General features: G+C 40.6%; 1 protein-coding gene and 1 long non-coding RNA gene across 6 annotated transcripts in view; both read right to left on the reverse strand.

Annotated features, from left to right (window-relative positions):
- Positions 1-1,699, reverse strand: part of MDN1 (midasin AAA ATPase 1) — a 180,192-nt gene extending 178,493 nt beyond the window's left edge. For 2 of the 3 annotated variants that reach the window (XM_036882440.2, XM_036882434.2), the window contains exon 1: positions 1,473-1,697. In XM_036882440.2, the coding sequence (XP_036738335.2) occupies positions 1,473-1,688 (216 nt within the window). In that variant the 5' untranslated portion in view covers positions 1,689-1,697. Of the gene's footprint in view, positions 1-1,472 lie in introns of all 3 variants that reach the window. The other variant, XM_036882449.2, reaches the window with a different exon arrangement.
- A 9,734-nt stretch (positions 1,700-11,433) lies between these two features.
- LOC130679871 (uncharacterized) lies at positions 11,434-22,044 on the reverse strand. 3 transcript variants are annotated; one of them, XR_008992855.1, is made up of 5 exons: positions 20,821-22,044; positions 15,277-15,348; positions 14,021-14,388; positions 12,405-12,532; positions 11,434-11,614 (listed from the first exon to the last, which is right to left on the reverse strand). It is a non-coding gene; the product is annotated as an uncharacterized LOC130679871 (long non-coding RNA). The 3 variants fall into 3 exon arrangements; XR_008992856.1 differs by lacking the exons at positions 15,277-15,348; positions 20,821-22,044 and having other exon boundaries at positions 14,011-14,072; XR_008992857.1 differs by lacking the exons at positions 15,277-15,348; positions 20,821-22,044 and having other exon boundaries at positions 13,996-14,032.
- Positions 22,045-25,390: the final 3,346 nt, after the last annotated feature.

The following is a 25,390-nucleotide window of genomic DNA, read 5'->3' on the forward strand; positions in this document are numbered from 1 at the left end:
GAAAATGTAAAGAACAAACCTGAAAGGCACCTCTGAGATAGGACAGAATGACAAACAATGTGAAGCAGAGGGAGAAATAAATTTCCCAATCTCCTTAATTCAACTGAACTAGATTTCTGGTAGCTTTCCAGCCCAGTAGCATTATCATACAACCTGAGAAATCTGTGAGTGTGTCAGATTCTCTAAAACCTCACCTAATAAAGGCTACAAGTCATTTCTCCACGCTTCTCCAATACATACACACCAATCTTGCACCCAGTTACAGTGGTGGGGAATCATAAAACCCTGTTACTGGCCCATGATCCTTAGATTCAGAACCTCTCCTCTAAATCCTCAAGCTCACTTACAGAAAAATATTTCTAGCAACAGTAAATAATCAGGAGCCTATAGTCATATGCTCAGTTCATACAAACTGATTGTCTTTCTATAGTCTAGCCCACCAAAAATCAATTTTCTTTCAAGATCTAGCCATTTGTTATACTGATTCCCTTTACTACGGGGTCACAGGCCAGAAACCCCAAGGATATCTTCGATTCCTCCCTCCCTCTTGCTTCCGCTTCAATTTGCTGTCACCAAACAGAAGTGCCTCTTTAAGTTAGTTCCCTGCCACTCCAGACCCAAAATATTGCCTCTGCTTTCAACATACATACATGTAGATATCGCACTTGTGATTGAGCAAGGTCTAGATACTGGACTTAGTAAGGAAAAAAAAACCCACACATATTTTCTCTTCTCAAGCCGCTCACAGATTTGGAATGAGAAAACACAAAGCAGAAAATTAAAATGCAATGAGAAAAAATGCATAAGGTTCCTCAACTCAGGGGGACGTCACGGACAGAAAACTCTTAAAGGTCAAAGACCCAATTTCAAGAAAATTGATAATTCACCTCATAATTCCTACGGTGAGCGTCCTAGTTAGCCCTAGTTGTCCCGCTTTGTCCTTCATCTATTTTCTGTGTTTATGAACTGTCTTCAAAAACAGATGCTAAATTCCCCGGGGGCAAAAGACCGTAACGGATTTATCTCTCTCCTTGCAGAACCTCTCGGTGCCTTACACACACCAGAAAATCAATCAACGCTTGTCAACGCACCAAAAAAGGAGGAACCACGCAGAAAAGAAAAACACGCACCTAAACCGGGGTGGCTGGACTCGACACACTTAGGTAAAACACATGTCAAAGGGGCGGGCACGGAATCTCAGCAACAGAAAACCACGTTTGTTTCCGATGGCCACGTTTGCCACACGCAGTCAAATCGCCTCATAGAGGTAGGTCTGAAGAAAGGGTAAAGGAAGGGTCTCCAGACAAAAGCAAAAGGCCCTTCCAATTTACTCAAACACTCGCGGACACCTCCGCCACCTGCCAGCGCCGGGGAGGGAGCCAGAGAGACAAGTGCCGCTTCTCGCGTAGGGCCGCAGGGCGCGCACAGAGGAGCGAACGGGGTCCGGCAGGCGTCCTCCCTCTTTCCCGTACCTGCTTGGCCAAGAGTCGGCCTAGCTCGCTGCGGCTCTTCTCGTTCTTGGCAGCGATTAACCGCAGTGGCGCGACCACCTCTAGGAAGAGGTGTTCCATGATCGCGGGCTCCCCGTTCCGGGCGGCCACCAGGGCTTCCTGCTTTGCGCTCGGAACCCCCGAGCCGGAGATGCCGCCAACCAAGCCCCAAGGAAAGCGGCTGCCGCGGCTCAGCATACACCGAGACCCGGCACATGTGGGGGAGCACGCGGCGCTCTGCGTCATCACTCCACGACGGCGGCGACGGCTGGGGCGGCTTGACAAACCCAGCTCCACCCCCTCGGCAGCATAAACGGCGGGCGTCACTACCGCGTCAGTTCCGGGAGGGGAATGGAAAAAGGAATGGCAGCTCCGATGCGGTGCTTAAGCTGCGGGTGAAGGGATGTCCCGTGAGGGCGTGTGGCGGGACAGTGGGACAGATTTCTGGCAGGCCTCAGAAACCAGGGAATCCCTGCGGGCGTGTGATCCTTAGTTCACTGTGCTTCCTCCTCCTCAACACGCAAAAAGATAAGATACGGAAGAAAGATTCGCCCCCTCCCACCCAGCAATTCTACACCTCTAGGCTATGGAAATTCACACACAAGTATGACAAGGACGCCCTTTCCAGCATTCTTAATATAAATATTCGAATAAGTTTTCAGCTGGAGAATATTTCAATTAAAGTATGAGAGAACATAATGAAGACATTTTTAAAAAGTGGAGGGGTACATAAACTTAAGAGTGCATTTATATAAAATTCAAGAACAAGACAAAAAAAAATGACAATCAGGATAATAATGGTTGCCTCTGGGGGCCACTTACTACAAAGGGGCGGAGCAGGATAGAGAAACAGTCCTGGACTGCAGTTTGTAAGCAATAAACGGGTTTTAAACTTTATTTCTCCCTTTGACTAATTTCGGTTTTAGAGGAATTTTGCCCCGGGATTTCCTCTCCCCACACTAACACCAGCGCAGTCGGCAAGGTGCCTCTGAACGCACTCTGTTATAATGGGCATCACCTTTGGGAGGGCCGCCCCAAGAAACGATGGGGAAAAGTGGCGAGCACGCCGAGGGACACGTGTCTGCACTCATGTGGTCGTGGAGACACCACCACCGCTGCTGGCTGCGCTGACCCCGGCCTGTGGCCCGAGACTAAGGCTACTGCTTCTGCCACTGCTGCTGCTGCTGCTGCCGGCTGGAGCCTGGTCCAACGATGGAAAGGAGCAGAGATCTCTGCTGTGTACCAAGCCTTGCTGGCGACGGAGCCCATCACCGGAAAAGCTCCAACCAAGGTAATAACCACCTATCCCATCACGGGTTGGGTGAGAGACTGGACCCAAAGGCCATGGAGTGGTGTGGCACAAACATCTACCGTATATCATGTGACTGGCCATTTGCCTTTGGCATCCCCAGGGAATAATGAAGCAGACATATTGGCCCAAGTGTGATGGATAAAAGGAAAGCCTACCTCTCATGTGGCCCAATGGCTACATCAGCATTTGGTGCACACGGGACAAAAGACAATGTGGGCTGTAGCCCATCAGGGTGCCTTGCCACTGACCTTTGAAGAAGCCAGACCCTCCCTTGGGTGTTAGTCCTGGGACAGGAAATCCCGGCGCAAAATACCTCTAAAAACCAAAATCAGTCAAAGGGAGAAATAAAGTTTAAAACACGTTTACTGCTCACAAACTGCAGTCTGGGCCGTTTTTCTCCTCTGCTCCGGAAGGAGCCAGCAAGCAAACAAGCCCCTCCCTTTAAACTCTCAGGTTCAGACACAACCTCAGGTAATTACCCATTGATATGGAGATGACCGTCTCTCCACCCCTGAGGATATGCAAATGCCCTAAAAGCCCCTGGAGATATTCTGGAAAAGTTACAATATTACCCACAATCACCTTGAAAAGGCTCCCACTGACCAAAGATGGTACAATTTGAGCTTCAATAAGGTTAACAGTTATGGTGAACTGACACGTTACATAAGTTTAAATGCATGAGTACATAATATTTTTAATAATTGGTTAACATTAGAGCAAGAAATCAATCTTGAAAACTGGTAAATAAAGCAAAGCTATCAACAATGTATCTTACTGATTCCTCAAGGGAGGAACAACCTAAGACAGGCACAGTCGCAGGGGGGCCATCAGGTGAGAAATTGGAGATCAACAGAGGTGAGGCTTCAAACCTCACCCCCGTTTTGAGAGAAATCTTCTGCATCCGTGGATATTTTATTGCCCTTGTCTAGCTTGGATTAACACTTAGTCTACAGGCACACACCTGATCATCTACATTTGCTCTCTTACAACACTAAACTATGTTATCTACCTTTCCCTTGCATCTACCTACCACTTCAGCATTTTATTAATAATAATAATAATAATAATGGAGAAATGTGGGATTCACATAAAAATCAAGTAAAAAATCAAACGAATATTCATATTTGACCTGATTGTTTATAGTTCATAATGGGTGATCAAAACCGAAAGTTTCTGTGATGACTGCCCTTGTACTGTTCACCATGTAAGAACTTATTCACTATGTAAGAATTTGTTCACCATGTAAACTTGTTCATTATGCTTCAGAAGATTGGAGACTGATGAGAATTAGGCTTGGGGTGGATTAATGATTGTGCATTGAGCATTGAGTCCCCTATACAGAACTTTATTGTTGTTAACAACCATTTGATCAATAAATATGAGAGATGCCCTCTCAAAAAAAAAAATGTATCTTACTTTCATAGATGAATTGTACTACTGGGTCACGAAATAGAAGATGGTCTCAAAAAAACATTCCATAAAAATCACTAAAAAGAATTGACAGAATTAGAATATCACCATTTTCCAACCCCCAATTAATCAATTGATTGAGACATAACACATCAATGGCTGTAACATCACAGTAGGTGGCTTCTTATGAAAGAACATATTGCCACCTATAGTCTTTTCAAAAGAATCAAATCTCTGGATCCAACTGGCAACCTGCAGAAATAAAGAGGAAAGAGGAATATGTTAAACTGCACCATGAAAACATAATCAACAAAATCTAGACCACTGGGAGATTCTACAGGTCAAGAGCACAAGTTTTTCAAGAGATAAACATAAAGGAAAAGAAATGTATGGGAGGAGAAACTGCAGATTATAAGATGCTGCTATAGACTGAATGTTTGTGTGTCCCCCAAATTCCTATGTTGAAGCCCTAATCCCCAATGTAATGGTATTTGGAAGTGGGCAATTGAGAGGTCATTGGGTTTAGATGAGGTCATGAGGGCTGAAACCCCTTGATGGGATTAGTGCCCTTGTAAGAAGAGGAGGAGACCACAGCCTTCTCTCTGTTCTGTGAGGATACAGCATAAGTCAGCTGCATGCAAACGAGGAAGACCGCTCTCACCAGACAAGGAATTGGCTGGCAGCTTGATCTTAAAGCTTCCAGCCTCCAGAACAGTAAGAAATAAATGTTTGTGGTTGAAGCCACCCAGTCTGTGGTATTTTGTCATAGTAGCCTGAACTGAGACTAAGATTGATGAGATTTACCAAATTTTAAAACACAGGCAAGACTAACTTAGAGTGAGTGCCTAGGGATCCACATTTGGTTAATAAAACCATAACAAAATGCAAAGAAGTTTTTACTCTGAAAGTCAGGATAGTAGTTACTTTTCGGGAAGAGGAGAGGGTCTATGACTGGGACGGGGCTTAGAGCGAAGCCACTAAATTCAATTTTCTAACCTGGGTGGTAGTTACAATGATATTTACCTAATAATAATTGATTGATATACACTTTTAATGTTCTACAATATAAACATTTTTTAATGAATATAGAAAATACAAATAAAAACTAAAAAATTGGGGGATTCTGACTTTAGGATACACCAGTTCTCATTTCTCTGCAGCCCTCTTTTTAACCACTAGTGATTGCTGTCAAAAATCACTGGTGCCTCATTGGATATCAGAAGTACTACATGAAGTTAAGAGAGCTCCAAACCCTCATCTGAAGACCTGAGCCATTGGTGGCACCTTTGCCATTAACTCCCTGTGTGACTTAGGTTTAAGTGACTTACTCTTCCTAGGCCTTGGTTTTACCCTAAATGTTCTGATTCTTTATCTGTCTCCCAGGGTCAATCAAAACTCTGAACACTGGAAGTGCCTTATTCATCTTTGTATCTCACACACCACTCACATACAATAAATGTTCAAACCTTCCAGGTATTTAGATGACTGAGAAAACCAGGAACAATATACTTAATTAAATCACTTATGCAAATTATAAAAGAGATATATTTGTATGGAAATTTTTGCACTATCTGATTTCTCTATATACTTATAAAGTGTGTAAGAGCAAAGATGAATTAAGAGGCCTAATTCTCCTTGTTGAAAAATAAGGGAACAAACACCTCCTTTCCGCCTTTCAATTCTCTTTTCTTTTAGAATTTCTTTCTCTCTCCCCTTTTCAAATGTATGTAAGTCTTTTTAAGAAAGCCTCTTACCAGTTCCACAACTCAGGCATTTTTCCTCAAGTACCTGGGAGCCATCTCTTTGGATCAAAATCATCATTAAGGAAGATAATGTCCAATCGCTCAATTTCCAGGGAGGAGATGGGCCTAACTCATCACCTGACTACAAATTGCAAGACCTACCTTATGCAATGGATTATTTTCACTGGCCTATTGTTAAATTAGTTAAATAAGGAAGCCATTATACTGAGGCAGCTCTGATGTCTTGGTGGCCTTCCTAAGCACAGAATGTTAGGAAATCAAAATGCGAAAGATGGTCAGTCATTAACAGTCAACTAGGCTAAGCTGTAGGCAATCAAAGAATTTCCTTTCTTCGCTTCCACACTTTCTCAATATCTTCTCCCTGGCTCCTGTATGCATAGGGCTCCTAACCACTTCCAGTTTAGCAATGCCCAATTCTAATCGATTTTCACTCAAATAATCTCTTAAAGGTTTTAATATATCTCAGTTAATCTTTTCATGCTATAAAAAAGGTGAGATTTCTTTGCAATCTCTTTAGGGGATTGTCAGTGATGCACATTACGTTCTGTTTAATGCTATTCAATAATAAAATTGTTTTCTTTTTCTATTTTTGTGGAAAGGGTCTCTGGGTTGGGAGGAGATTTTGTTTTTTGTTATATTCCCCCCCCAAAAAAAAACTGATTTCACACATAAAACAAGCATAAAATAAACCAAAACACACTGAGAATTAGAAGAACCATAGCCACTCTCATAATTATTATGAGTAACTCCATTAAACATTGACTACTTCTTTTTTACTGTTTATTCAATACATGCCATGGAATTTTCTGTTACTCATATTGAATTGTAAATACCTGCAAGAGGTAGAAAAAACAAGGTCTCTTAAGATTTTCTGGTTCCAACTGTTCCTAATTCTCACACACAATGTCATTTTACTCAGTCAACAAGTGTGTATTTAATCCTTTTTGGCAGACACATCGCTAGGTCTGGGGTATGTAAAGATGACTGACAGGAGCCCTGAACTTAAAAGATTTTCAATGTTATGATGAAGACAGACACTGATAGTGCCACAAAGAGCTGTAATAGGGATTCCTGGACAGGGTGCTATAAGAACACAAATAGGAAAGCTGTCAACTCCAGCAAGAAGGTAGGAAAAGCTTCTGGACATGGTAAGGTGTGAGCTCAGGCTGGAAAGTGGTATCATAGATTTTAGTTATTAAAGATTTAGAGAAACTTCAAAGAAATTACACACTAGATAGTATTTCTCCGGTATCTAGGGAAAGAACAAAGATACAGTAAGCCCTTCATAGAGACCCCTGTTGCTGACCCTGCACCCCTATCTGTCAATCACTGTCCTGTCTGCCCTGCATGGAGAGAGGCCCAGCACCTGGAAGCCAGTTTCAGGTTTCACCTGGGAAACCCTTAAGATTGCAAACCAATACACGTCCTTCATTTGCCCTGGGCTAAGCTGTAGACTAGTAGTCTTCACAGTTTTTTTGGGGGTTATCAACCCCTTTGAGAACCTACTGAAAGCTAGGGACTTCTTCCTCAGAAAAATGGACCAATTAATAAGTTTCTGCAAACAATTTCACAGGGTTCCATTTTCCAGGTTCATCCTTAAGCATTTGCCTTCGGGTTTGTCCCCATCATATTTTGAGTATCACCTTATTTCTTCATACAAGGTATTTCAGGATCATCTTTTTTCCCTCCTGCCCCACTCTTGGATCATCCATATCTCTGAATAGTTCCTTTTAATGAGGAATAGTATTTACAGGCCCAGATCTGGACACTACGAGTGCTCACTGTTATTCAGGCATCACTGTTCTAGGCCCTTTCAGAGAACAGAGCTAGGAAATATGAAAATACATAAAATATATAATATACATGTGTGTATACAGGCATATAGATTCAAATCATTCATGTTTATCTCATCGAATCCAAAACCTCAGGATTATTCTTTGCCCATCTGAATCATCCTTTGCCCATAGTAGGAACACTGGCTCCCACAATAATCGATATATTTCTCCCTTCCTCAGTTTTACAATACACATAATTTCAGAACTGCCACATTCATACCACTATAAACAACAAATTTCTGAAATGGAGACTAAGATTTGTTTGCAAGTTTATAGATTTTTTGTTTCTGTTTTTGATATATATAGTCAAAGTACCGTGTTCCAAAATTCCAAGGATTAGCTTCTCCTTTTTCTCCTTTTCTAGGTTTTTTACGTTTGCCCTACCAGCATTGAAAGTGTAGTCAAGAACCTCTACACAGGAAGGTGTGATGGTGCAACTTGTATACTTACAAGTTTTCATGACAGAGCATTCAGGGATTGTTGTACGTCTGGCCATCATCACCACAGACGGGCTGTAAATTCTTTGGGCAAAGATAACCCAACCTGGGCAATATTCGGTATTGACTGCACATCTCAGAATCCTGAACAAGCAAATAGAAATCAGATGTGCTCGATGGCACTCAAGACAGATGCGTTTGGGAAAAATCCTTTTGATTTCCTCAGTCACATTTGGTTAAAGGATTAGTAAAGAGTCCGTAACATAGTTTATATAGTGTCGCATGGATTTAATCTCCTGGATTTAGCTTTTACTTGTTTAAAACAAGGAAGAACAGAACAGTAAGAAAGCAGAAACCCTGCATGATACTGGGCACAAATAAACTGCGGCATGCCCATAGGGAAAAACTATCATACAAAAAATTTCCTTTTTGTCTTTCTTAAATGAAGGAACAGGTTATTCACAATCCAGAAAAGACCCAGAGGTAAATACTAGTTAACTTAGTTAACTGCATGGAGTTTTGAGTACCAGCTCCACCATGAACTGAATGAATGATTTACCAACTTCCCTGAGCCTTAGTTTTCTCATTAATGATAACAGATCTTGCCTCCTATTGTTTTATGATATCAAATCAGATAATACACTTCACTGCATACATAACATCATATTTGGCACATACTAGATGCTCAGAATATGTTAGTTGTCCATGTGTTTCCTAAGGTAAAAAATGTAGAAGAAGGAACATATTTATTTACTCTTTATAGTTTTGAAGTGTGAATTCAATACTAATAATAACTGTATTAAATGAAAAATGTAGGACCAAAGGAAAAAAAAACAGGAGGAGAAATGTTAAAAAGCAGGATTATGGAAGTCTTAAATTCAGTTATATCAGTAATTATAAATATGTATAAGACTAAGTACTCCAGTTTAAGAAAAAAGATTATCAGACTGGAAAAGCAAAAAGACTCAATTATATAATGTTTACAAGTACACTTTAAATATATCTTTTCATTTCAACCAATAGGTTGAAAGTAAAGGGATAGAAAATGTATACATGCAAACACTCATCATACAGAAGCTAGTATATCTATATTAATATGATATAAAACAGAATGTAGGACAGCGAGTATTATCAGAGATAAAGAGGATTTCTAATAATAAAATAACAGATTCATTAATAACAATCCCAAACATGTATAAACCTAAGATGTAGTTTTAAAATATGAGGCAAAAATCGAGTGACTAAAAGCAGAAATATGCAAATTTGCAAATATAAATGGAAATATTAACATACTTCTTTCAGTAATTGAGAGCATAAAGAAAAAATTCAAGACCTTGAATATCTGGAAAACAAAACTAATCAGTTTGAACCTAAATGCTATTTATAGACCTCAATAACCAGCAACTGCAGACTTCACATTCTTTTCAAGTGCACATGAAACTTACCAAAATAGACCATATCCTGAGCTGTTAGGCAAACGTCAATAAACTTCAAAGAACTGAGATCAAAATATAAGTTTTATGTTCACAGTGCAATCATACTACTAACAAATATGACAGCTTACAAAGTTTCTTGACATTCAGAAATAAGTAACACACTTCTGAATAACTCATGTCTCAAAGTGATCACCACAGAATGTAGAAATGTTTGGACTGAATGGTAGTAAACTATCAAATCACAGCAGCGAAGCAGCATTTAAGGGAAAGTTCTACCTACATAATTGGAAAAGAAGAAGGTGTTGTAAGTCAGTGATCTAAACTTCCATGTCCAGAAGCTAGCAAATAATAAGAAAATTAACCTCAAGAAAAAAAAGAGCAAAATAAATAATAAACAAGGGAATGCAAAAATGGATGGCTGAATGGATCCAAGTGAATAAGGAATGCGGCCCTCCTCTCCCCCTTCAAGAGAGCTCAGCTCAAAATCAGACTCACATCGGGAGGCGGCAGGACGGGGCTTCTTTCTGGCCCGCTGGTGATGGCTTATTTCTTGACCTCAGTGCTAACACCACAGGTGTGATCACTTTATGACATTTCATTTAGCTGTACATTTATTCTATGTGTACTTTTTCTATATGTGACTATTATACTTCAGTAAAATGTGTTTTTTAAAACAGATGTTATTATTCACAATAGTCAAGATATGAAAACAAACTGAATGTCTAAATGTCCATCAGAGGAAGAATGAATAAATAAGACTTCACACACATATATACACCATAGATTATTGAGCCATGAGAAAGAAGGAAATCCTACCATTTGAAACAACTTCGATGAACCTTGAGGGCATTATGCTAAATGAAATGTCAACAAAGAAAGAAAAATACTGCATACTATCACTTATATGTAGAATCTAAAAAAGCCAAACTCAGAGAAACAGAGCAGACTGGTGGTTACTGGGGGTGGGGTGGGGGGGACAAAATGGGGAAAATGGGGAGGCACTGATCAAAGGATACAAACTTTCAGTTACAAGATTAATAAGTTCTGGGGACCTAATATACAGCCTGGTGATTATAGCTAATAATACTGTATGATATACATGAAAGTTGGTGAAGAGATCTTCGAGGTTCCACCCTCCGCCTCACCCTGAACCTTTCTGCACAGGTCCTAGAAATGCAAGGAAACACCAAACAGCACGTCACAGAGCTCCTCATCTCCCTCGCCGCTCCCTCCCATCCTTCATTTCCCTCGTTCTCCATGTGGGGTGCACTCTTGACCAAAGGGCAGTCCACAAGAACCTAACTCTATAAATGTGATAATCATTATTAAGGACTGAATACAGACATGTTCTTTGCAGTCTTGAAAAGCAGACAGGAAAGGCAGCATCATGCACACACACTATCGATTCACTGACACTGAGAAAACCATCTGCAGAAAACAGAAAAAGACATCAAGGAAAGAAGCTACAGGGCATGCTTTGGTTTAATTTATTACCTGAATCATTAAAATCAACGTCACCAAGCTACCTGAAGCCTCACTCCACGTGTAGTGTCAGAGATAAGCAAGCATGCACTTGCGCTGGTAAAGAATTTTACTATTTGTCAACTCACATTGCTTCCGAGGAGAGATTAAAATGATGATTGACACACACAGGAGGAGAATTCTCTACAAAACTGAGAAACACAATTAGAGTCAAATCCAGAAAAAAAAATCTTATTGTATCCCAAAGTGACAATATTGGCAAAATGAATTTTCTTTGAAGCAAAAGATTAGCATCTTTATTATCCTAAAACTGGAGTAGCATTCAAGATTCTGAGGATGAGCAGTAAAACAGTTATCTTCGTAGCTTCTAAGAAATAACCTTTGCATAGTTTGAGGGCTTGGCACTTGATGTTTCTTCATTCTTTTTTCTTTCGTTAACTTCTCGCTCACTGCAGAATAAAAAAAGCATAGGGAATTTTTTTCTAGGGTTACTATTGAATTTGTTTAACCAAGTATTTCTCCAATTCCAAACATCAGGAAATCTAACACAATTTTCTCATATCCAAAAATTATCTAAAATGCTCTTTATACTAATGAGTACTCACTGTTGGAATTTTCATTAATACTTTCCTGGCAATGCTATCAACTTTCGTAAATTCAGTGACTATACTGTCATCCAAAATTGTATGAACCTGTAAGACCGATTTCTTTTTTCCTTGATCAAACTTACGGCTGTTGTATAGAGAGTTGCTTCATTTCTTTTTATTTTTCTTATTAAATTATAACTAACCTCTCCAGTATTGATTGTTTTCTATATAGTTACAGGACGTGAAGGCTTGGAAACATTTTTTAAAATGCTATCTCCTTGCATCCCTACGAAAACTGTCCTGTATAGCTATCATGTCCTTTATATACAGGAGGAACTAAGACACTGTGAAGTGAACTGGCCTGTCCCATGCTCCTTAGTTCATAAGCTTCCCCTTTGAATGGCCTGATTCTATCACTGTACAATAGCTTGCGATCTCTTTCCCAGATGCTGCAACCATCATTGTTTTTCATCATCAAAATAAAAATTTCTTTTGAAACTGCTTTGGAAAGTCACTGCCAACTTCTAAAGTGAAGAGCAATTGTTCTATTTTTAATGTGTGATGTCAAGTGTGTAAGTTTTCGATTAAGAGGACGTGTTTCTTTGCAAACAGGCACAACATATCAAACGAAGCCATAAACCTCTTCACGTACAACATGCTCTGACACGTGGCACACTTGTTGGGGTGCATCTTGTCATATGGACCTCGAACAGGATCATAGTCTGCAGTGCACACCAGCTTTCAGTTTCTCACCATGTCCCGGAATTCATGGCACTGATCCTGCAGGTAGGAGTAAAAAAAAAAAAGATGTTACTATGATAATCTGATCGTTACAACTGAATATAAAATTGCTTGGTTAGATACAAACTCAGACACTTGAGGGGAAAATAAAAACCTAGGGAAAATTGCATCTTAGAGATGAATACGTTTTAAAGGCACCCTAATTCAATATCTGCTTAGGAAGTGGGAATCCTCTGCATAGAATCCCAGGCAAATAATTGTCTTGCCCCCATAGAATTTTACTACCATCTAAGGCAGTCTGCACAATGTTTAGACGATGTTCACTAAGCTGAGCACCAAATCCGACTCCCTACATTTTTGATCATTGTTCCACACATAAAAAGCTCTGGAATGAACTAAAAGATGCTCTTTTAGCTGACACAAACATGTCAACACACTTTCAGCTTTGTTCCTCAAGAATGAAAATTAAAAAAAGTTTCTTTATCAAGTTTGTCTTTTAACAGTCACTGTGTTGTGTCTCTAATGGATTTCCTTTGGTTGTTATTTTTAAAAACCTCTAAGATAAACACTCATTATCCCCTTTTGCAAATGGGAAAACATAAGTCTCAGAGAGATTAAGCAATTAACGTCAATGCTGGATTGTGATCAGAAATCTGCTAACAACCAGGCTATCCTTCTTGTCTTCTTTGCTTTTACCTGGCAGAGAATAAAATTCCTATACATTTGTAAGAAGATAGAGCTGCCTTTTTGTTCCCTGAAAAATAAGAAGGACTTACTTACTCATATATAGGGAGTATTTTTTTTGTTTGAAATTTCTAAAAACAGATTTTTTTAAGTGAAAAAATTTGATCCAGATTAGCCTGGAGAGATCATTTGGAGTTGTACAATAAAGTTTTTTCTCAAAGCTGTTCACCTACCAAAATGTTTATCAGATTCATTTCCTTTTAATGATAATTATTATTAATTTTTTATCTATTTTGGTCAGTATGGACCTAATGAAAAGGTGGCTTATTATGGGAAGACCTTTCTGGGGAAATTTTTCTAATTGACTTTTTTAATTGGAGTCCAGGGATGGATTAGAAAAGATTATGCTGCGTCATATTCTATCTATTAGTGTTGTAAAGCATTGGACATTATTTTTAAAGCCCCAAAATGAACACAAGGCGGCAATGGAATGCCAACTCAAGAACTTATCATCTAGGTTAAGTTTTTGATACATTCTTTTTTTTAATTTTGGTATCTAATTGCTTGATGATATGTTTTAACACTTCAGAAAAGAAATTCACTTCGGAGCAACGACAATTTGACCGTCGTCACGGGGCGCACGGACACGTGGGGACTGAAGGAGGGTCCCTCTCGGGACGCTGAAGAGCGTGCTGCCTCTATCACATCAGGCCGGGCCTCTCTTGTTTACCGCTGTGTCCACAATGACTGGAACAGACTCCGTAAGTATCTGTTGAATGAATTAACTTTATGACCAGCCGTCCAGATCTAAGTATCACCTGTCAAACACGCACCCGTCAAAACCTGCTTTTCGTTGTTCTTCTCTCCTGTGCTTCCCGTGTTCTCCTTGTCTTTCTCTTTTCTTTCGGCTGCTTCTCTTTCCCTTGAAGAAAAAAGTGTAAAGAAACAATGCTACCAAAGGGAACAGACACTCATCAGTTACTAGATCTGCTTTAAAAACGTGTTGTTTTCTCAAACTGATGAGAAATGATTATTACTACTTTAAGACTCACAATTCAAGGGCCATTTTTGGAAACTACTCACAGCTGTTCCTTACACATAGTGCACTTATTGCCATATGTCCTACAGTCTGGGCCATGGACAGAGTCACTTTCTCAGGTGCAGATAAGTCGTCCATTTTTCATTTGGCTTCTAAACTCATCACATATATCCTGAAAAGAAGGCAAGGTTATATAGGAAATGGCTGTTTTCACAGAGTTACTTGATTTGGCTTAAACATCTGAAGATTTTGACTCAAGTGAGGCAACCACTTAACCTTGCTTTGGAGGCAGTTTAATGACCCACAAAGACGTCCACATTCAAATTCCTGGAAACTGTAAATATGTTGCCTTATATGGCAAGGAGGAATTGAGGTTGAAGATGGAATTAAGATGGCTAATCAGCTGACTCTAAAATGGAGAGATTGTCCTAAGTCATCTAGGGAGACCCAAAGTAATTACAATGGTTCTTATGAGTGAAAGAGGGAGGCAAGAAAATAAGTGTCAGAACGATGCAGCATAAAAACGATTCCATCTCCCCAAGCTGACTTTAAAGACAGCCACAAGCCAAGGATTACAGGCAGCATCTAGCAGTTAGAAAAAGGCCAAGAAGACCCTCCTCCAGAGCCTCCACCAAAGAATACAGCCCTACTGACATCTTGGTCTCAACACAGATCCATTCAGGACTTCTGAACCCAGCGACATATGGTAATAAGTTTGTGCTGTTTTAACCCCACTTTTGGTAGTGATTTGTTGTAGCAGCTGAATCTCATTTTCCCCATCTATAATATAAGGTCAGAAAAAGTATTCGAGCAGGCTCAGAGACTTAAACAAACTACTATTTTTTAAAGTGCTTTGTAAAGTGTTAGAGTGGAAGCTTTCCATTTGGCTTTAAATTTCTATACTGAGCAAGTTACCAGTGATATTCACGTGAGTGATGGCTTCCCACCTACTAAGGGCAAGATCACGGGTTAGCAACACTGACACCTCTTTCCATATATTTGATAGATCAGTGTTGACTTACAGGAAGACCATTCTTGCCAAATTAAGGTAATGACTCACCTTTCCTGAGTTGCTTCAGTCCCATTTGATCTGTTGCCGGGATGCTTATATTTTTCCTTTGCTTCTCTTTGCCTAGAAGAGAAAAGAGCCAATAGTCATCTTGTTTACATATACTCAGGTTCAGAAGGAGCTTCGGAGGGTGTGGGCAATAAGCCACTTCCTTCACAGAGAATCGCTCTGCATAGCCCCAAGATGGACAGGCAGCTCAGTTATTATTAAGAAGATCCCTCATCACAGGTAGATACTCTAAGGAAATCAACTCAAGCAATTTCAGAGTCTCCTTTATTTGTGTCCAAATTTATCTCCCTATAACGTCCATCCTTTTGTCTTATTTCACACTTTCAGGCCAACACAGAACAAGCCTGCTGAATCCATGACCTCCAGGCATTAAGGCTTCAGACATTTGAAGGCAAGTTTTGGGTCTCCAGGTCCAGCTTCCCACAGCTCTCTCACTTTCCATCAGAAGCTGTGGTTTTGGAACTCCAGCGGAACACTTACCCCTCACCCTGCTAAGTGTAGTTACCATTGGTCACCACACAAACATTTTACGATATCAGGAGCTTTATTCCCTATGCTGTACTTCCATACATACAAGGAACTCACCATTCTAGTTCCTTCATTTGTAGGTCAACCCATTATATTATTTCTTAAAGTATGGAGCCCAATTTTGATTGAAATCCCATGACTTTATATTTCTTTGAATCTTCAGGATATATTTTACCACACCTTACCTATTTCTTACACGTGCAAAGGGAGCTCCCTAAAAAGAATATTCGTATTTCATATATATACATATAATACACACACACACATGCATATGTATATATTCATGTTACATACACTCATACGCATGCTTGTTTTGGTACCAAGTGAAACTTTGGAAGAGAAATATTTTGTATACAATTTGCAGTATTCGGATCTTGGGTCAACTGCACCAGAATCACCTGGACTCCTTGTTAAAAATCAGATTACTGAGTTCCAATCTAGATGATGTCAATTAAACTGTCAGGATGGTCAGTGAATCTGAATTTTATAAAACCTCACAGGTGATTCTTACTGCACATGGAAGCTTAGGAGCACTGACACAAATCCTTTATCAGAAAGGGAAGAGATTTAAAAAGGAAAACAAAATATGATCCTAAGATACTTTTTAGATCACCTTCCTCAAGGGCAGGTGATCTAGAAAGTATCTTAGGATCATATTTCACTTGGTACCAAAACAAGCATGTGTAAGACTGTATGTAACATGAATATTTATATATGCATGTGTGTGTGTGTTATGCGTATATATATATATGAAATATAAATATTCTTTTTAGGGAGCTCCCTTTGCACATGTAAGAAATAGGTAAGTGGTGGTAAAATATATCCTGAAGATTCAAAGAAATATAAAGTCATGGATTTTTAATCAAGTACCTTTGGGAAAAGAAGGTATCCGTAATGATTCAGATTGCTGGTATTCTAGTTACAGTCATGGCTATGCTCAAAAACCTCCAGTGGCCTCTGATCACACAAAGAATAAAATTCAAAGTTCTTCTCTTGGCCTAAAAAGACTTATATGATCTTTCCAAACTCATTTCCTGAAATTCCCATGCAATAATCTTGAGACACAATGACCTCCTTTGTTTCTCTTTTTTTATTGAAATACAGTTGACATACAATAAATATATGTTAGTTTCAGGTATACAATGCAACGATTCAACAATTATATGCACTATAAAATGCTCACCGTGATAGGTGTAGTTACCATCTGTCACCACACAAAGGTATGACCATACTGACTCTCCCCATGATTTATTTAATTTCTATAACCAGCAGTTTGTACCTCTTTATCCCCTTCACCTGTTTCACCCTCATCCCTGTCCCCACTTCCTCTACGGCAATCCTTTCTGTTTCTTGAGCTTGCTAAATTCTTCTTTTTCAACATTTTTTATTGACATACAGCTTATATATAATATTATATTATATTGGTTTCAGATAAATGACTTAGTTATTTATCAATTATATACATTATTAAATGCTAACCATGATAAGTGTAGTTACCATTGGTCACCACATAAAAATTTTACAATATTAGGAGCTTTATTCCCTATGCTGTACTTCCAAGGCTATGACTGAATTATTCTATGGTTTGAGGTTTGTACCGCTTTATTCCCTCCGCCTGTTTCAGCCATCCCCTTACTCCTACGGTAACCGAATGTCCATTCTCTTTGTTTACGAGTCTGTTTCTGTTTTTTTTTAATTGTACATTTTTGTCCATGTGCTCTTGAAAAGAATGTATATTCTACTGTTTTTGTATGTAACATTCTTAATATATTTGAATACAGTTGCATGTCATCTGTCACTCAAATCCACTGTTTAGTTATTGGTTTTCTGTCTGAATGACCTATCCACATTATATAAGTGGGGCATTAAAGTCCTATACTATTATTATTTTACTGTCAATCTCTCCTTTTATGTCTGTTAATATTTGCTTCATATACTTAGGAGCTCCACTGTTGGGTGCATAAACAGTTATAATTGTTACAGCTTCCTGCTGGATTGTGCCCTTAATCACTATGTCATGTAGCTTCTTTGTCTCTTGTTGCAGCCCTTGTTTTAAAGTCTATCTTGTCTGACAGAAGTATAGCTACTGCAGCTTTTTTCTTTTTCCTATTTTCATGGAATATCTTTTTCCATCCCTTCAGTTTCAGTATTTAGATTTAAAGTTAATCTCTTTTGGCAGCAAACAGATGGGTCTTGTTTTTTATCCACTCGGTCACCGTATGTATTTTGATTGGGGCATTTAGTCATTTACATTTAGAGTACTTATTGATAGGTATGTAGTTATTGCCATTTTGTCAAATGTTTTATGGTTGTTCGTCCTGTTCCTCTCTTACCCTCTTTTTCTCTTGCTCTCCCCTTGTGTATTGTGACTTTCTTAAGTGTTACATTTAAATTTGTTTTTCCATTTTCTGTGTATCCATTATAGGTTTCTGGCTTGTGGTTACAATGGGGTTCTTAGAGGATATCCTACACACATAGCAATCAATGGTAAGTTGATGGTTACTTAAGTTCCAATGTATTATTACAATACATTTTTTACTCCCCCTCCTCCTTCTTTTACACTTTTTTATTTAGTGACTCCCTTAACTAACTTTTAAAATGTAATTGATTACATTACTTTGGTCTTGACCTTCAGACTAGGTTTTAAGGGACTGATCTACTATCACTGATACACATTTGTTTTTACCTGTGAAATTTTCATTTTCAGATTTTCCTTGCTTCTAGTTAGGGTCTTGTTTTCCTCTTAAAGAAGACCCTTTAACATTTCTTGTAAGGACAGTTCAGTGGTGGTGAACTCTTAAAGTTATTTTGATCTGTGAAGCTCTTTATCTCCCCTTCCATCCTGAATGATAACCTTGCTGGGTGGAGTATTCTTGGTTGTAGGTTTTTTTTCTCTTTCAGAACTTTGAATATATCGTGCCACTCTCCTAGAGTTTCTGCTGAGAAATCAGCTAATTGTCTTATGGGGTTTCACCTGTATGTAACCTGTTGCTTTTCTTTTGCTGTTTTTAAGATTTTCTCATATTTTCTGATCTTTGATACTTCAATCATGATGTGTCCTGGTGTGGGCCTACCTGTGTTTAGCTTGATTAGGGCTCTCTCTGCTACCTACACCTGGATGTCTGTTTCTTTCTCTGGTTTAGGGAAGTTTTCAGCTATTATTTCTTCCAATAAGTTTTCTACTCCTTTTACTCTTTTCTTATGGGACTCTTATAATGCAAATGTTTAGATGTTCGATATTGTCCCAAAGCTCTCTTCACTTATCCTCATTTCCTTTTTTTCTTTCTTATTTCTGTTCAGCTTGAGTACTTCCTATCACTGCCTTCCAAGGTGCTGACCTGCTCTTCGGGACCCTCCAGTCTGCTGCTGATTCCCGCTCATGTATTTGTCATTTTTTTATTGTGCTTGTTGCATTCTTCATCTCTGATTGGTTTGTTTTCGATTTTCTCTCTCTCTGTAGAGGTTGTCACTGAGTTCCTCCACTCTTCTCTCAAGTCTGGTGAGTTTCTTCATAATCATTAACTTGAACCTTTGTCTGATAGATTGCTTAACTCTTGTTTCATTTGGTTCTTTTCCTTAGTTTTGTCATGTTGTTTTGTTTAAGTATATCCCTCTGTCTCCTCATTTCGTTTGACTTTCTGTGCTTGACTCTATCAGTTAGGAGAAAGAGCTACGTCTCCCAGTCTTGAAGGATCGGCCTTGGGTAAGGAAGGTCCCTAGGTAGACTGTGTGCGCCTGGTAGTTTGGGCTAGCTTACTGAAGGCTGGAGTGTGTGAGTCAGGGTGTCTGGTGTCAGGGCCCTCATGGCATGGCTGCACGGGGGCACATTTGGAAGGGCTCAACTGAAGGGGTTCCTGAGTGGATACTGATGTGCTCCACACTGGAAGGAGGCAGTGGGCCCAGCCCCTCCTCTGAAGCTACCGGCTCCATGCTCTGTTTCAAGAGAAACAAAATGTGGCTAACACGATTATTGTTGCCCCTACCCTCATTATAAAAATGAGGAGACTGAAGTCTAGGGAAGTGAAAAAACCTGTCCAAAAACATGGAGCTGACATAGCCATGTGATGTTAAAAGCCTAGCACTGCCCTACTGTGCTATCTTACTTCTATTAAAGAATTTTTTATAACGTGAATGAATACCAGGCTAGCATTCATAACTGGATTCTAGGTTCGCTCGGAAGTTCACTCCTTCATGAGACCTTGAACTGAAAAAAAAACTTCAGTTTCTCACATGTGTAAAATGCAGCACTTGGATTGGTTAGATTTTCTCACATGAGCTATACTACTACTAGATTGTAGGTTTTTACAAGGAGAGAGGTGATGAGTGTGTGCGTGTTTGTGGAGAAGCATTAAATGCTTACTCAATGCACGTGAATTAAATGCCACCATTAATAGCATTGTGATATATGCATCAAATTTTAGAACTGTGAGTACTCATCAAGGTCACCTAGGAAACTACCTCTATATACAGATGACACCAACAGTGGTTGTTACTTGTCCCAGTAACGCAAATCAAGAGTGGTTGAGTTGGATCATAAAGCACTCCAATTGAACACCATTCACCAAGGGAAAATGAATTGAAGGAACACACCCCAGATTATACAATAAATGTGTCCCATACAGTTGACAAAAGCAACCCTCTAAAACTATTCTGGTCAACTATTCCAAATGATCATCTTCAACTCTCCCTAGGATTTGTTCAAGGCATAAAGAGCAATTATCTACTATCTAGCACTTACAGGTCACAGCAATATGATAGACAATAGAGTAGGAATCAACCACTTATTAACTGTCCTTGCTAGGGTTCATTTTAACTTAGGGGATGTAAGAGAAAGAGACAATATTTGGGAATTAACAAAAAGAATAATATTCATGGAGGGAGCCACAAGCAGATGAGAAATAGCCGTTCATTCAGGAGTACCGTGTAGCTATCTTTTAGACTTGCCAGTTGAAAGAGGTACTTATAGTATCTGTTGACACATGAGGCACTTATTCTTACATGTTTTTCCGTCAGCATCATGTACAGGATCTCTCTCCCGAGTACAGCTGAGTTTCCAATTTTGCATTTTTTTCCCCCAATACTCAGCACACTGGTCCTGAAAAGAGAGAAGGGAGCAGGCCTTGTGGGTTACCTGGTTTGTTGTATTTTTATTAAGTTTGGTAAACAATTTGAGTAAGAAAAGTTCTTGTCTAACATCTAGGATTGCTATCTACAGATACAGAGGGGCTGGAATCTTCCATATTCTAAGAGGTCAGTTGTCATAGGTAATAATGTTGCTCTTCAGAATCTACAAAGGAAATAAAACTGGCTGGGATTTAATAGCATAAATCAAGGGTCAGCAAACTAGAGCCTACAAGATTAATCTGTCCTGTTGCCTATTTTTATATGTAACATTTTATATATGAACTTTGAAACACAGCCACACTCATTCGTTTAGATATTATTTATGGCTGCTTTCCCATAATAATGGCAGAGTTGAATAGTTGCAACAGAGACCATACGACCCACAATGCCTAACCTATTTGCTATTTGGCCTCTTACAGAAAAAAGAAATTGCTGGCCTCTGGTGTAGAGAGAAGGGAGAAAGAAATGCTGGGAAAAAGCACAAGGACGCAAAATGCCAAGGAAAGTAGCTTAAGTGAGAACTTAGCCTACTAAAGGAGAAAAGATAGAAAAATAAAAAGGCCAGAATATATCAAAGATAAGGATTGAGCCTGTGTCAGAGCTGGAAGTAAAGAGGCGGTTTTGATATCCCAAGGTTGTTAGAAGAGAAATAAGGAGGTTGTGATCTTATGCAGTTGTGTTAACTTGCACGCAGAGTGGGCTTGTGCAAGATCTTCGTGCTGACACTTAAACATGTCTTAAACACACCCTACATTATTCCATGTCAGTCCTCTAAGAGTACTGCCAAATAAGGGAAACGAGAGTTCAGTGAAATGAAGTAATTTACTCAATTTCACACATCCTAAGAGGCAGGGACAGGAATCGTACCCAAAGCTATCTGACTACAAAACCTATGCTATTTCACCATGTGATGCTTCTGCACATCTATAGAAAATGAACCTCATTCTGGGAAAGGGAATAATCAAAGAAACTGAAGAGCACGAGGTGCTGATAGGAAACATCTGCCCTCTTATACCACTCCGTATCATGGCTCATAGGTGATATACGCATTAATTTCATACAATGTAGGCTAATTGTTCTCCAGAACAGCTACATAGGTCAATACTTCATTTTATGTCATAAAGGTTCTCTTTTTTACCCATATCCTTACTATCATTTGTATAGGTTGATCTAATTTTTACCAACTTGGTATGTGTAAAAGATCTAATTTTGGGTTTGGGTTTTTCCGAAAGCTGACAAGGCTGAGAATATCTTGGGAAATGTGCCTACCGTTTAGCGGCTGCCAAGAGGCGGAGCCCATGTGGGGGGAACAGCGTGAGGCAGAACCTACTGGAGGTAAAGAAGGCTGAAGCTGGCTGGATCATGGCCTGGCTCTAGAGCAGCAAATACATACTGCCCCTCAGGGAGGAGGCAGTCAGTGGGAAGTTGGAAGTAGAATGGAGCTAACTGGAGTTCAAACCCTGTGCACAGCCCTTTCATTTCCAGGAGACTGGGGCCTAGAACAGATGCCAGGGAATGAAGCGTTCATGCTCGACAAGCACAGGATTCATAATGAGGGCCATGGGATGTAAAGCCAGTGGCTTCCTCTTTCCCTGAAGGCTCTGGGGAAGTGACGGGGGAAAGAGTTGCAAGAGACAATGGGTTGTTGAAATGCCTGTCCCCTACAGTGGGGAAAATTCAATAAATGTTGGGGCTGTATGGAATCACAAGGTGTTTGCAAACCCAATATACACATACACCTCACATATAACTTACATGTGTACATAGTTATATGGTACTGCTAAGATAGGACACTTAACCATGTTCTATAGGGCAGGCATGGGTCTAAGCCTATTTCTGTCAGGGAATGCCTTATCCTCACCCTGGGGGAGATTTAGTAATGTGGTTACCCTAGATACATACAGTAATTGTCTTTTGTTTAATCCACATTATTGGTTCTCAAGTTTTGATATGAAGTGCAAGATAAAAATTCAAGTTGACGGTAGAGTTTGTATTGGGTAAAAGGGATCCCCCCCCTCATCAGTGGTCTGCTCCGATGCACGTGTCAGAACGCGATGGAACCCTGTCTGACTTACGTCATAATGGCCCTACTGGTGTACTGTACTTAAGCACGGCCCAGGCCAGTCAGTCAGAGAGTGAGTGAGGAGACAGCCAATTCAGTTGTCTGCTGTTCTTGAATATACTGGCCTGCTTCTTGGCTGTCATCACTTGAACCTCTGGCAGCAGAGTTCCAGGGAGGAAGGCACCTGAGCCATGAAGCACAAACGAAAAAGGAAACATCTTGAAACCGTATGTTCCCCAAAAGTGGCCAGGATGTCAAGAGATGTGTGTCAGTGATATTCTCTGAGCACTGGGGAACTAGAAACTGTCTTCTAAAGAGAAAAGGAGCAAAGATTCCTACTTATGGGAGAGAAAGGGCAGGAAGGTGGGAGGGAAGAAAAGGTGTGGGTGCACTGGTTTTTCCAAGGGATCAGATAATCTCTGGGTCAAGAGAAGGTTCCTGTGACTAGGTCCTTGTCTCTGTGGCTCAGGACCTGTGTTCCCTACATCATGTCGCTCTGGGTTACTGTATCACAGATGTAGTGATTGAGTAGTATAATTTTTCTTATATTCTGTATTTCCCTTTATTTCATTTTTTACAATGTTACACGTTTTCCAATACTTTTTCCGGTTAATGAAGAAAGTGTGGCTCAAAGAGGTAAATCAAAAATTAGGAAAAAATTTGAGTGCATAAAATTGGAGGTGCAGGGATGAGAGTGTAAAGTCATACAGAAAATGAATTGATTTCTTAGATTGCCTCCGACATTGAGACCTTTCTTTCATTGTCTCACATTATAGACGTGTAAATGTGATGCTCCTTTATGAAAGAAAAAAACCAGCAGGATACACACACACACACACACACACACACACACACACAAATACCATTTAAGCATGATAGTTGAATTGAGAATGTTTGGCTCTTTCTGGAAAAACGGGAAACTGAAATAGTTGTGGTGACTGTGAGGTGACTCTGTGTCTTCCCTTGGCTTATACATCAGCCAAGGGAAGACACAGACTAGTTTCTAATATAGTGGCTTCCTCAATATGTACCAGGTCCAATTATTTGCTTCTCAAAACTCATATCACTAACAGAGTAGATTCATTAGTTGGAGTAGAAGAGGCCTTAGTAACTAATACACGAAAGAATGTATCTACTTCTTATGTAATAATTAGTGTATGTGAAGAAATAGGGCAAGTCTCCCTGCTGATAGAAACTTTTTATCATTAACACTCAGCTTTCAAATAGACCCCAGGTTATCAATATCCCAGATAGCTAGAAAAGGGAAGAACACGGCAGGGCACAGAGAAGGACTTCATGCCTATGCCTGGTTGGGGAACATGTCCCACTGCAGAAAACTTAGTCACACGGACAGAACTACAGTAGCTCCAGGAGGAAGGGCATTCCAGGCCCTGGGCCGAGTCCCCCTCTGGATCTGGTGAAATGACGTTAAGTCCAGGAAAAGGGCAGGTTGGGAGAAAGGCGTTTCGTCTTTACAGTCACTGGCTGCTCTACAGCCAGGCACACACACTACGTCTCCTCCTCTTCACGTCTCAAATTTCCTTTCCCAGGAGGAGGAGAAGGAGGAGGTGGAGGATCCGGAGGAGGAGGAGGTGGAGGAAGACGAGGAGGAGGAACTGGAGGAGCAGCACGAAGATCCGGAGGAGAAGGAGGAAGAGGAGGATCCGGAGGAGGAGGAGGTGGAGGAAGACGAGGAGGAGGACCTGGAGGAGCAGGACAAAGATCCGTAGGAGAAGGAGGAAGAGGAGGAGGTGAAGAAGGTGCAGGATCTGGAGGAGGAGGCGGAGGCGCAGTATCCAGAGAAGGAGGAGAAGCAGGAGGAAGAAGAGGAGGTGGAGGAAGATCCAGAAGAGGACGAGGAAGAGGAGGATCTGGAGGAAGAGAGAAGAAGGAGGAGGAGGAGAAGGCGGCAGAGTATTTGGAGGAGGAAGAGGAGGCCGAGGAGGAGGAGGAGGCGGAGTAGGAGGCGGAGGCGGAGGAGCAGGAGGAGGAGGAGGAGGAGGAGGAGGATGAGGAGGAGGAGGCGGAGGAGGAGGAGGAGGAGGAGGAGGAGGAGGCGGAGGAGGAGGAGGCGGAGGAGGAGGAGGAGGAGGAGGAGGCAGAGGCGGAGGTAGAGGAGGAGGAGGAAGAGGAAGAGGAGGCGGAGGAGGAGGAGGAGGCGGAGGAGGAGGAGGAGGAGGAGGAGGTGGAGGCGGAGGCGGAGGAGGAGGAGGAGGCGGAGGCGGAGGAGGAGGCGGAGGCAGAGGAGGCGGAGGCGGAGGCGGAGGAGGAGGAGGAGGCGGAGGAGGAGGAGGTGGAGGAGGCGGAGGAGGAGGAGGCGGAGGAGGAGGAGGCGGAGGAGGTGGAGGTGGAGGAGGAGGAGGTGGAGGCGGAGGCGGAGGA

Source organism: Manis pentadactyla, chromosome 12 (genome assembly GCF_030020395.1).
Source record: "Manis pentadactyla isolate mManPen7 chromosome 12, mManPen7.hap1, whole genome shotgun sequence".
Taxonomy (NCBI): domain Eukaryota; kingdom Metazoa; phylum Chordata; class Mammalia; order Pholidota; family Manidae; genus Manis; species Manis pentadactyla.